This window comes from Neophocaena asiaeorientalis, unplaced genomic scaffold (genome assembly GCF_003031525.2).
Source record: "Neophocaena asiaeorientalis asiaeorientalis breed wild unplaced genomic scaffold, Neophocaena_asiaeorientalis_V1.1 scaffold1058, whole genome shotgun sequence".
Classification (NCBI taxonomy): domain Eukaryota; kingdom Metazoa; phylum Chordata; class Mammalia; order Artiodactyla; family Phocoenidae; genus Neophocaena; species Neophocaena asiaeorientalis.
The window spans coordinates 242289-255170 of record NW_020175496.1 but is presented as its reverse complement, the minus strand read 5'-3'; the positions used below and the strand labels follow the sequence as shown (position 1 = coordinate 255170).

Below are 12882 nucleotides of genomic sequence, written 5' to 3'. Positions count from 1 at the left end.
ATTACCACAGGAAGAACTGCCACAATGACATATATAATTGTATCTCCTTATATATATATTCCTTCTTTTATATTCCTCCATAACATTTGACATCTTCTATAAAGTTCTTACATATCCTATCTCTAGGTACATTATATATAATTTTGCTTGCCCTTTTGAATATTTATTTTTATTGATAAAATAAATTAATGTTATTAAATTTCTGTACATTGGTTTTGCATTCAGCAACCTTGCAGAACTCTTTAGCAATTCGTACTTAAACAAGTATATCATCTGCAAATAATGATGAACTTGTTTCTTCCTTTATGATTCTTATACCACTGGTTTATTTTTCCTGTTTTATTGAACTGGCCAGGGCTTTCATCACAATGCTGAATTGAAGCTATAATAGTGAGCATATTTCTTTTGTTCTTGATTCTAAATAATATGCATGTAGTATTTCACTATTATCATGATAACTATGGGATTCTCATAATTACTCCTTATCAAGTTTTGGGAATTTCTTTTCACTTCTGGTTTAAGAGTTTCATTTTGAATGAGTGTTGGTTTCTATCAATATTTCTGTATTTATTAAGATTATCAAATAGTCTTTTATCTGTTAATATAGTAGTTTACATTAATAAATTTGCTAATCTCTTTTAATGGTTCTAGCTTAATCAATGCTAGATTCAGTTTGCCAGCACTTCATTTGACCTATCTTGGTGAATGAGGCTGACTTATAATATTCTCTCATAAACTGTCCCTTTGGGTTGCTTTTGTGTCTCTCTGCCTCACTGTCTTCTTTCTCTCCTGTTCCTGAGAACTCCAAATTCTCACTCTGTTCTGCAGAGCAATTCAGCTCTCTATCCCCTGCAGCATTGCTCAATAAGTAATAGAAGGATCTCTACTGGTTACCAGAAGTCTCTCAGTAGCCTCTAAAAAGTGTGACAGATTCAGAAGAAAAAGCAATGCAATCATTTTATGCACAGATAATTTAAAAATCTGAAATGTAAGATTATTTGTAATTTACATAGAATTTCTGACTTTTCTTGTTCTTTAGAGCAGTGTATGAACTTCAAAGACTGACAGTTCATACTGGTTAACATGGAATTAATCATGGGTACTTTATCTTAACTAATGTATTTTATTGTCCTATGACATTACATTTACATTTGTTAAACTTGCATTTCTCATCTTTACCACTACATAATATTACAGTTCAGAAAATGAACCATCATTTCAAAAGTGGTTTGCAGAAATATAACAATAGTGATGAAAATAGAAAAATAAATCCTGTAAGTAATGAATGGACTCTGTCACAGACATAAAGCTTGAATCTGTATGTCATGAGACAAGTGGACAATGGATGTGGATAATCTCACAAAAGCTGATAAAAAATAAATAAAAAAGGGAGCATGACAATGAATAATGATAATTAAATTTTATTGGATCAATGAGCCTTTTGTTCTAGTACCTAAGTTATTATCTCAACATTTTATCAAGTAATAATAGAAAGCTACCAAAACTTCCATATTATTTTCTAATAAAGTTTATCAACCTCACTTTTAAACCAACTGACTGTCTCTAGTACAAATATAAAATAAGGATTTCCAGTACAAAATTGTCAAAATTTGATGTTAAAAGTTGAATGACATGAAAACTATAGAGTCATCATTTGCCCTCATAGCAAAAACAAGCACAATTATACCCTTGCCAGTAAGATATGAAACCAGCTTCAAAATCAATGGCAAATATTGTAGTTGGAAAAAAAGCGAGAAATAATCGATAGAATTCCTTCATCAGAAATATTGGATTTCTTATAATGTGACTGGCATTTAAAAATCAATGACTCTTATGTATGTAAACAAGCAGACGTACTTTATAGTTGAATGAAATTGTGAATAAATCAGTTGTCAGTACAGTTTCACCATATATGTGAGAGAGAAGTGATGAATGACTTTTTGTCCTATTTATCATGAAGCTGATTTTAAAAGATGAGATTTCTGGTTTAATTAAAGATTAGTTTGTAAACTATGAAACAGAGTTAAAAAGGGATGTTAGCTTCTACACTAATGTTCATAGCAGTATTATTCACTGTAGTCAAAAGGTTGTTTCCAAATGTCCCATCAACAGATAAATGTCCATCAACAGATAAATGGATAAACAAAATGTGGTAGGTGCATACAACAGAATATTCAGCTTGAAAAATGAATGAGATTCTGATATATGCCACAACATGTATGAACCTTTAAAATATTATGCTAAGTAAAGTTAGTCAGACACAAAAAGGACTAATATTGTATAATTCCACTTATGTGAGGTACCTAGAATAGGGAAATTTATGGAGACAGAAAGTAGAACAGAGGTTGCCAGGGAGCAGGGGAGGGAGGAATGGGGAGTAGTTGTTTAATGAGTACAGAGTTTCTGTTTGGGATGATGAAAAAGTTCTGGAGATGGATAGTGGTTATGGTTGCACAATTTTGTGAATGTGCTTACTGCCACTGAATTGTATACTTAAAAGTGGGTAAAGTAGTAAATTTTGTATGTACTTTACTACAATTAAAAAGAAAAGATAGGGCTTCCCTGGTGGCGCAGTGGTTGAGAGTCTGCCTGCCGATGCAGGGGACATGGGTTCGTGCCCCGGTCCGGGAAGATACCACATGCCGTGGAGCGGCTAGGCCCATGAGCCATGGCCGCTGAGCCTGCGCGTCCGGAGCCTGTGCTCCGCAACGGGAGAGGCCACAACAGTGAGAGGCCTGCGTAAAAAAAAAAAAAAAAAAAAAAAAAAAGAAAAGAAAAGATAGCTGAATTGATACCGAAGAAGCTCCAGCTAGATGGTCAGCAAGGAAGGGCATCGCTATACCAATGGAAGATGTTGCTTCCAATGTGGTATGTACATTATTTGTGAAAGTAGTGAGGGTCCATAGCATACTTCCAGCCCTGATTCGCTGTTGAGGGACATCATGGAAGTTGTGATTACAAACTGATTGTGACCACTTAGTATATGTTTCTTCAGCCTACAGGGCTGAAACAAGTGAGTACAGGATGCTTTTCTACACTGAATTGCTCTGGCTGGCAAGCAAGAAAAGGTTTGCAGTGTTTTCCAGCAAGATATTAAATCTTTTAAAATGACTATTTCTGTGAATACACATGGCATGTCTCAGGAGTACATTTAGGATTTTGAATAGTCTGGATCTTTGACTTCAGGGTCTAAATATCAGAATTTTTAAATGATTAGACATCATGACTTCTTAAAACTTAACAGTGGTGCAAATGGCTCAGTGGCTGAGAGTTTGACTTTTCCCAGTACCAATGCTTTTCTTCATTCATCAGGAAAAACACTTAAGATATGTCTTTGCATATTAAAAATCACATCCAAATGCTACAACTGAACATGCAGAAATACCTTGTGAGCCAAATGTCACCAGAGAGAGGATGTGACTCCATCAGCTGCTGTCTCCCAAGCCAAGAACTTTAACCTTCTAGCTTTCAGTGGCACTAAGCTGGGACACTTGTCCTCTGGTGAAACACTGAAAATAGCCTTTGGAGAGAACTCTCTCCATAATTTCTGGATCTGCATTTGACCTAAAAGGCCAAAATATCTGTCAAAGCTTCCCAACAACCTATAATTCTGAGTAAGATTTTCTAATTTAGAAAACATAAAGATTGGGGGGAAACCCGACAAGCTATGGCAGCTGACAGCTCAGGTTGCTACCCAGGCAGATATAGATTTCTTTGTGAATGATTTCAAACACTATTTCTCCTCTCACAGATAGGAAAGAAACATTACTGCTATGCACTTTCAAAGTTAATTTTTACTTTTATTTAAGATATACAGATCCATGGTTTAAAAGGTCACACAGCTCCATAAAGATTATAACAAAAACAGCAATTTCATGTTTCTCATCTCCTCACCCCTAATCCCATATTTCCAGAAGCAACCACTCTCACCATTTGTTTACTGCTTTCTTCTGATACCTCTCTAGCTCTAAAGATATACTCATACTACTATTTTAAAAAATTTTTCCACATTAGGTATTATCTATTAGCTTTCTGTTATGGAAAAAAAAGGGGATTAGGTCCACATACAAACACTCATTTTCTCTCACACTCCTCTTCCCAATATAGTTATATCATAATTTTTGGTTAGATAATCAGACAATATGTACATTGTCTGACTACATATATGATTATATAATAGTATTGCTAAGCAAATACTATTCACAGCTGTATCATGCAGTATACTTTGGTTACATTTCCTTTTTGCACAATGTTTTTGCTTTCTCTAGAGTTAATAAGGATTTAATTTCTTCATTTGCTCAGTTTTCTGTATATTTATCAGTAATTTCTGTATTTTTATCACTAAACTCTTCTCCAGAGGTTTAATTATTGCTTAAAGTTACTTGAACGTATCAAATTATCCATCAGTTTCCATTTTTCTTGGGGAAATCCTTCTTAGAGTCCCTCAACTCCTGCCTCAATCTGGTCTAGATGTTCCCTAGGCCTGATGTACAGCTCTTTTCCAGAGATTTTTCCTTCTCCATCCTCTTTTGGATTCCATTTGTCACTCCCCTGCATCCCATATCTTCCTCGTTATTGTTTACTTCCTTGTTTTGGTGGAGCATATCCTCTGGTAACTTTCTTAGATGGGTAAGTGGGAAATAAATTTTCTGAGACTTGGCATATCTTTATACTAGCCTCATCTAAACAGTTTAGCTGGGGAAGCAGCTATAAATTAGAAATTATTTTCCTCACAATTTTGAAGGCATTGTTCCACTGTCTTATAACCTCCAATTTTGCTATTAAGAAATCTGATGGTATTTTGATTCTCAATCTTTTGTATGTGACCTGTGATTTTCACTCCTTCAGAAAAAGTTAGGCTCTTCTCTTTGTGCACAGTGTTCTCAAATTTTGTGATGTTGTGCCTTGATATGAACCTTTTTCATTCATTTTCCTGAACACTCATGGGTATTTTGGCTGAATATTTTGATCCTTCAGTTTAGGGAAATTTTCTTATATTATTTCTTTGGTAATTTTCTCCTGTCTATTTCCTTCTCTGTTTCTTTCTAGATCTCCTATTTTTTTTTTGCCACTGCACGGCATGTGGTATCTTAGTCCCCTGACCAGATATCGAACCTGCGCCCCCTGCATTGAGAGAGTGGAGTCTTAACCACTGGGCCACCAGGGAAATCCCTAGATCTCCTGTTAATCAGACATTGTACCTATTAGTCTAATTCTCTAATTTTCATATTTTTAATCACCTCTTATTTATTTCTTTTTGTTCCACTTTCTGTGAGATTTCCTCAACTTTATTTCTAGCCCTTCTATTAATGTTTTACTTTTGCTATCATATTTTTGTTTTCAAAAGTTCTCTTTTGTTCTTTGAATATTCTTGTTATAGCCTTCTATATGTATCCAGTATCTTCTCATCTCTTAACTCTCTAAAAATATTAATGATAAGGGTTTTTTCCTGATTCTTCTTCTATCTGCATTGTCTTTTTTTCTTTTTCTTTCTTTCCTGTTTAGTTCTTTTAGTCTTTGGTGTTAGAAGTAGCCTTCAGATTCCTGATGATCATTGGCTGGCTGTCCATATTAAAAGTGCAGCAACTTCTTGAGCTGTTAACCTGACTGACAGGCTTCTAGGAACTTACTGAGGGGAAGAAGTGGGTGGGTGGGAAGGTTGTCTGCCTTTTGGTACATATGTAAATTTTTCCTTTATACCCCTGTTTCAGGATGCAACTCTCTCCCTCTTGTTCAATCCAGTCTATTTCCAGATCAGAGGAGGCAGTTCCTCCCTGAATGGTTGGTGTGGAGGGGGATTTAGAAAGCCCAACTGCTTCTTGTAAAGATTTTCAAACTGCCCTTTCAGCCCCTCTTGCCACTGTCTCCCCAGGCCCCACTTTCAGAGGTATTTAGCATCCCTAAGTCCTAAGGAGCTCTGCCATGTGGGTTGGCTTGCTTCTGGGAACTCCCTGCTTCCAGCTAAGGTTTCAACTTTCTAGGGTCTGCTCTGTCAGTTACCACTCATCTGTCTTCACTCTAATTTCCAGAGTGCTGTTATGTTCTCCATTATCATTGCCCTAGTGAATTTATGCTTTTTAAAAAATTCTTTTTACTATCATTTAAGAAGGATTTCCAAAAGGTTGGAGGTAAATACATGTCTTCAATCTGCCATATTTAATCAAAAGTCTTTTCATTTTTCATACCAGGGTTTACATTTAGAATTTTATAATTTTAAAAATGTAATATATCCAAAATTAGGTGTGATTTATGCATGCATCTGAATCCCTTTGGTCGGTGGTTCTAAAAGTGTAGTTCCTCAGGCCATCAGCATTAGGCTTTGCTGGGAACTTGTGAGAAATGCAAATTCTTGGGCCCTACCCCAGACTTACCGAGTCAGAAACTCTGGACGTGCAGCCCAGAAATCAGATGCTTGAACAAGCTCTCCAGGGGGTCAGATGCGTGCTAGAGTCTGAGAACCGCTGCTGTTGGTGATGGAGGGATTCTGAACACTTGAGAAACACTACCCTACTCTCAACCTAAGCTCCAGATCCATCTCTTCAAATCCAAACCCACAAAGTGCCCAGCAGAGTGGCTGTTTTGAGATGGCTTCCTCTAACAGGATCCATCCTCCTGAGAAAATGTGTGTGAACTCAGATGCTTTTTTCTTCCATGACACCTAGTTGTTTACTGCCTTAGACAGTAAACAGACTGGGATCCCTGAGGCCAGAAATGCTGGCAGACCAGGCATGGTATGAGAAGAAAAGAGTCAGAAGTAGAGAAGTTTGGAGAGGAGGGATGTAGTTGGGCCTCCTCCCTCTTCCATATTTTCAGCCATCAACAAGTTGAGAGAGGAGTTGCCAGCTTCCCTCAGGGCAGAAATCCTCGGGGAGCCTCATGGAACAGGAGGAACTTTGTTCTGAACCTCATGGTGCCAGAGGTTCTCAGCTGCCATCGCCCTCTGCCTACCTTCAGAGCAGCAGAGGCTGCCGATCATCCCACCCCACCTGTATGTGTGACTCCTCTGAGTTCCTCCGTCTGCGTCTCATCTCCCTACCTTCCCTTCTTCCCCTTCCCCACCTTGGTGATGATCTTTGCACATTCTCCTTTGGAACAATCACAGCCGCTGTCCCTCTGAGCTCTCTCCAAGGCACAGTTAATACTCCCTTTCCACCTTCCCTCCCAGGTATGTCTTCACTGTCATTTATACCTTTGAAGCCTTGATAAAGATACTGGCAAGAGGATTTTGTCTAAATGAGTTCACTTACCTGCGAGATCCTTGGAACTGGCTGGATTTTAGTGTCATCACCCTGGCGTGAGTATTTCTCCACACTGACTTGTATGTGCATCTGTGTAGGGCTTGTAGGTGTGTCCAGGCTGCCACTCTGGGGATGTTTCCTTATCTCTGTCCAGCTTCCTCTTGCGGGACTGTGTGGCCTAGGGTTTCTTTGCCAAAGACTGTTGCTTTGGGAGTCATTTTTTAGGGTTAGTCCCATACACTCAGGGAGAAGTTGGAGAACTCAGATCTGAGCTGATAACTGGCCTGTCAAAGTGGATCAGACAAGGCTCAGCCTTGTACCTACCAGATATGAAGGTCTTTACCTGAGAACCAGTGCCTGAGAAGATGGGTTGGCCACACCCACATGCTTGAATATCCATCCACACGTAGCACACGGAGCCTTCTAGATCACAATACATCTTCTCAAAGGGGCCATTCTGGAAAATATTGCCGTAATTAAATCAGTGTTCATGTCAGTCTATAAGTGGAAGTGCTAGTAGGTTCTCAGTGTCTGTTCTGGGTCCTTCCTAGGCTGGTGTTACCCAAAATTGTCCTTATTTATGCTGCCTGAATTCCCAAGTACCTCTTCTTGCAGAGATGCTGACTGACTTCTGGTCCTACAGGTATGTTGGTGAAGCCATAGATCTCCGAGGGATATCAGGCCTGCGGACGTTCAGAGTCCTTAGAGCTTTAAAAACAGTGTCTGTGATCCCAGGTGAGCCGCTTTAACCAGTACATTTACTCATAGAGCTTATGTTGGTTTCCACAGCCTAATGTCCCACTTTGATTTTCACAAGAGCCCTATAAATTTCTGGGACATGGACTACTGTCCCCATTTAAGAGACAAAGAAACTGAGGCCCAGGGAGTAGAAAACACAATCCCAAATCCTCATCACTATTTGTGACCATTTGTGACCTGGAAACCTCATGTCCTGATTCTCAGACAGCACTCTGTCCACAGTACCCCATGGTGTCCGTAAAGAACAAGAAGGTCAAGTCTTCGTCTTATGTTCTCGTTGTGGGGTTCAGGCAAGCCTCCAGTCAGATTCTCATTTATACTTTAAACCAAAATGTAAACTTGGAAACAGTGAAGAAGGAAAAACGCAGTCCTAGGCTCTGGTGAGTATCTTCCCCATTTCCATGGATCTGAAAATTTGGGCCTCAGCCCTGTCTTTGGACCCACAGAAGAGAAAATAATTAGACAATTCTTGATTACAGGCAATTCAGAAACAAAAATAGTGTACCAGGGCTTATCTTACCAGGCCTCCAATAAGTAGCCCAGTGATACTCCTCATCTTCCACTGGGTTGATGGAAGGGATAGTGAGGCCAGAGAACAGGTAACAGCCCTGAGATGGGACTCAATGCTTCTCCCTTGTGGCCTGATGGGTTATCTCCCCTCCCTCACCCCTGAGAACCCATGCCCTCATCTGGGAAATAGAAATACTCACGCCAGAGTAGAAGTCCCTTTCCACGGTTCTGTGACTGGTTCTACAGGGAACGACTGAAAAGTCTTTGCCAACTTCCACTGGACAAGCTTCTTCATGAAGAAAATCAGAGCAATAAGTAGTCAGTTCTGCTGCTTGGTACCTCTCTCACCTACTCCCAGCCAGGAAGACCCTGAGTCTTGTCTACAAGACCTGGCCTATCCTGACCCTCCTCCTCTCCCTGCCTCATCTCTTTCCTGTACCCATCTCACACCACATTCCAGAATCTGCCTGTGGTTCCACAGACACTCAAAGCTTTTGCTCATTGCCCAGCCCTGGGCCATGCTGCTCCTCTGTCGGGAAATCCCTCCTCCTCTCTTCACTCAACTCATATGCATCCTCAGGGCTCTGCCACGCTCTGACCTCCTCAAGGAGACTCCCTGGTCCTTCCCATCTTCCCCACCCTCCACCCCATTTTACCCCGACTCCCAGGCTTCTGTGAGGGGCTGTTCCTGTGTGCCCACCTGCTCAATAATGCTATGGAGTTTCCCCTCACTCATCAGACAGCCCCACCACAGGCCATTAACCATTGCTCGGCTCCCAGAGGGGACCACATGGGGCAGGGGGTGTGCTCAATGGGTTATTTGTTGACCAAAATGAGAATGCAAGGCTAGATCACAGTCTGCTTCCCTGGTTAGAGCTCTTTCTGCTACCTGGGAAGCTGCTTTCCCGAAGAAGGTGTTTTCCTTTGCCAGAGCAACAAATCATCTTTCCTTAAACAAGCAGGGGCCCCATCTTTGCTGCCAGCTGTGCTACTTCTCAGATTCTCTGTTTCTTCCTCAGTGAGTCTCAGTGTCCCTCATGGCTTGACACTGTTATGTACATCTGTGTCTTTGCATCTCTGTCTCATTCTATCTCCCTTGCATGTCTCTCTCTCCCCCTCTCTCCCTCCTTTCTTCCTCTTCCTCCTCCTCCCTTTCTCTTTCTCTTTCACTCACTCACACACACACACTCACACACACTGAGGTACGTGTGTCCCCAGCCTTGAGCTGCCTCCCAGGACTGAGATAAGGACAGAAAAACAGATACCAAATGACTGGAATGAAGTTAGTAGCCTCACGCCTAGTGTAGTGCCTGGAACATAGCAGGTACTCATCAATTACTTTTTAAATTGAATTGCTACTCTCCAGAGTTTATTAGCTTTAAAATGAAATGCATTGCCTGGATATAAGTTGCTTCATCTTTACAATGGGACAATAATCTCTGTCTGCCTCTCAGGCTTATTGCAAGGTTCAGATGAGAAACTAGGGTTGGAACTGCCCTAGAGTTTGTAAAATACCTCACACCTGTGTGTAGTGAGAGGGTAGGATGGCTAAGATGCAAGTGTGCCAGGCACACATGTGTGTTCTGCGTGTGGCACCTCATCCACGTGAGAGTATCAGTGTCATCTTCCCACAGGGCTGAAGGTCATCGTGGGAGCCCTGATCCACTCGGTGAGGAAGCTGGCTGACGTGACCATCCTCACCATCTTCTGCCTGAGTGTCTTTGCCCTGGTGGGCCTGCAGCTCTTCAAGGGCAACCTCAAGAACAAATGTGTCAAGAATTGCACAGTTGTCAATGAGACGGCCAATTACTCTTCTCATGAAAAACGGGAGTGGAATTTCTGTCATAGGGACCCAGGTCTGGTTGGCAGGGGGTGTGAAGCCCCTGCATACCTGTATAGACATATATTTTGATTCCTCTTTTCTGCTGAAATTCTTCTCATGAGTTGTGTTTTACTTTGGGGCCCCCCATTCTCTGTTGCCAAATTTCCTTTTACAAGGAAATGAGCTATAAATCCAGAGGCAGGTCATTCTGCCTCTGCTGAAGGAAGCTCAAAGCTGAAGCCACTGCTCAGCTTTTATCTTCCCAGATGAGACATTTCCCCTTCCAGGCATCCCAGCATATCCAGTGAGGGCACATGGCCAAGGGCTCTCTCCTCACTCTGGCAGAGGACTCAGCAGGTGTTGATTTCACCACTCAAGGCTTGAGTTGAGGGTTGAGAACCATGTGAGGCTTTCAATTCTTGCTTTATTTTGCAGATTTCTACACCAACAAACCAGGCACTTCTGATCCCTTACTGTGTGGCAATGGATCTGATTCAGGGTGAGTACCCAAGCCATGACATAGCACCAATGCCCAGCAGCCCTTTCTCCTTCTTGTCATCAGCTTTTTCTGGGTGAAGCCTGGGTTGCAAGTCCTGAGGAAGATGTAGAAATTAATAAGTCATGGCCTCTGCCATCCCAGGCTCATGAGGAGGGAGTGTATGAGTTAGCTCTTGCTGTGTAACAAACAACCCCAAGATTTTGTGGCCTAAAACACCAGCCATTTACTTAGCTCAGGATTCTGCAGATCTGCACATTGAGCTGAGATCAGTCTACTGTACTTCTGATATTGACTGGGCTCATTCATGCATCTGCAGACAGTAGATGGATTAGCAGGGGTCTGGCTGATCTAGGATGGCCTCAGCTGGGGTGTTTTGTCTCTGCTCCATGTGGTCTCTCACCCCCCCACCCCATCAGACTAGCCCAGGCTTATTCTTCTGGTGGAGGCAGGATTCCAAGAGAAAGAGTGGAAGTGTTCCAGGTCTCTTGAGGCCTAGGCTTAAACTGGCATAATGTCACTTCTATTGCATCCTATTGACTAAAGCAAGGCACAGGCCAGTCCAAATCCAAGGAATGGGGGAATAGACTCCACCTGTTGCTGGGAGAACCTGCAACATCATATTAAAAGGGGTGTGGAGACAGGGATGGGAATAATTGTGGTCATTTTTACAAACAATCTGCCCCAGGAAGGAACAAATATTTACTAAATATGTTTTATGTCAAATGCTCTACATTTAATTACGACTCTATCACATGGGTTTCATTATCCTCACATAGCAGAGGAAGAAACACATGCATCAGACTTTGCAGTTTCAAATTCTTGCAGAGACCAGACACATAACAACAAATGTGAGGAGTAGGCTGGGTGGGAACCATGATCATGAGAGTTCATGCTCCATCTAAAGGGGTAGCCACTTCTCAGTTCAGCTTTTGGTTGTCATGTGGAAATGTGGGTCCACTGTTTCCAGAACGTCCAAGTTTTTAAAAGAGAGACAGGAAATTTCAATTTTTATGTAAACTCTCTTAACTATAAACATTGGCTACCAATTTCAGAAAATGTCTACATATTGTGGGCCAAACAAAATATTTTAGCAATGCAAATTCAGCTAGCAATCTGCCAGTTTGTGAGCTCTGATGCATATACATAAAGATGCTATGCTGTGAAGTACAAGTGCTGTCCTAGAGGCTCCCTGGGCTGGGGAAACACAGCGAGGTGATGGTGTGAGGCAGGGAGGATGTCAGGGAAGGTTTCCTAGAGGTGGTGACTGAGGTGAGATTGAAGGGTAAACAGGATGTCTCCAGGCTTGATGGACAAGAGATGGTTTGGATGGAGCCTTTACTTTTTTAATTTTTTTTAATTAATTTATTTATTTTTGGCTGTGTTGGGTCTTCGTTTCTGTGTGCAGGCTTTCTCTAGCTGCGGCGAGCGGGGGCTACTCTTCATCGTGGTGCGCGGGCTTCTCATTGTCGTGGCTTCTCTTGTTATGGAGCACAGGCTCTAGACGCGCAGGCTCAGTAATTGTGGCTCACGGGCTTAGTTGCTCCACGGCATGTGAGATCTTCCCAGACCAGGGCTCAAACCCGTGTCCCCTGCATTGGCAGGCAGATTCTTAACCACTGTGCCACCAGGGAAGCCTGGATGGAGCCTTTAGATAGCAGAACAGAATGTGAGACAAAGCAAAGGGGTAGAGGGCCCCTCATGTCTGCCTGCTGCTTTGACCACCGGAACAGGTGTGAGCAGAAAGAGATCAGGCAACAGATCAGAAAGACTCATCCCTCCCATCTCCATGGCGAGGGGGTCTGGAACCCCGAGCCCACACAACCCCCTCCCTGAGTGGCTAACAGCCCTATATTGCACAAGTGGAGGTGGGTGGGAACTTTATGGAGTTCTGCCTTCATCAGCTCCCCAGGAAAACAATCTCAGCTAGAGCTGAGGGGTGGGACTAACAGGAGAATTTGAGCAACACAGGCCCCTTGGCCTCTTTCTTCACAAATGCACTTGGCATTTGGTTCTTGAGTTCAGGAAGAGGGTTGTTCTGATGTCAGTTTTTATTT

The 12882-nt window shown here is 41.9% G+C and overlaps 1 protein-coding gene across 1 annotated transcript in view; it reads left to right on the top strand.

Annotated features, from left to right (window-relative positions):
* SCN10A (sodium voltage-gated channel alpha subunit 10) overlaps positions 1–12882 on the top strand; it is a 77666-nt gene that overhangs the window by 12944 nt on the left and 51840 nt on the right. The window contains exons 4-7 of the mRNA XM_024768938.1: positions 7166–7294; positions 7882–7973; positions 10142–10363; positions 10765–10828. Coding sequence (XP_024624706.1) covers positions 7166–7294; positions 7882–7973; positions 10142–10363; positions 10765–10828 — 507 coding nt within the window. The remainder of the gene's footprint in view (positions 1–7165; positions 7295–7881; positions 7974–10141; positions 10364–10764; positions 10829–12882) is intronic.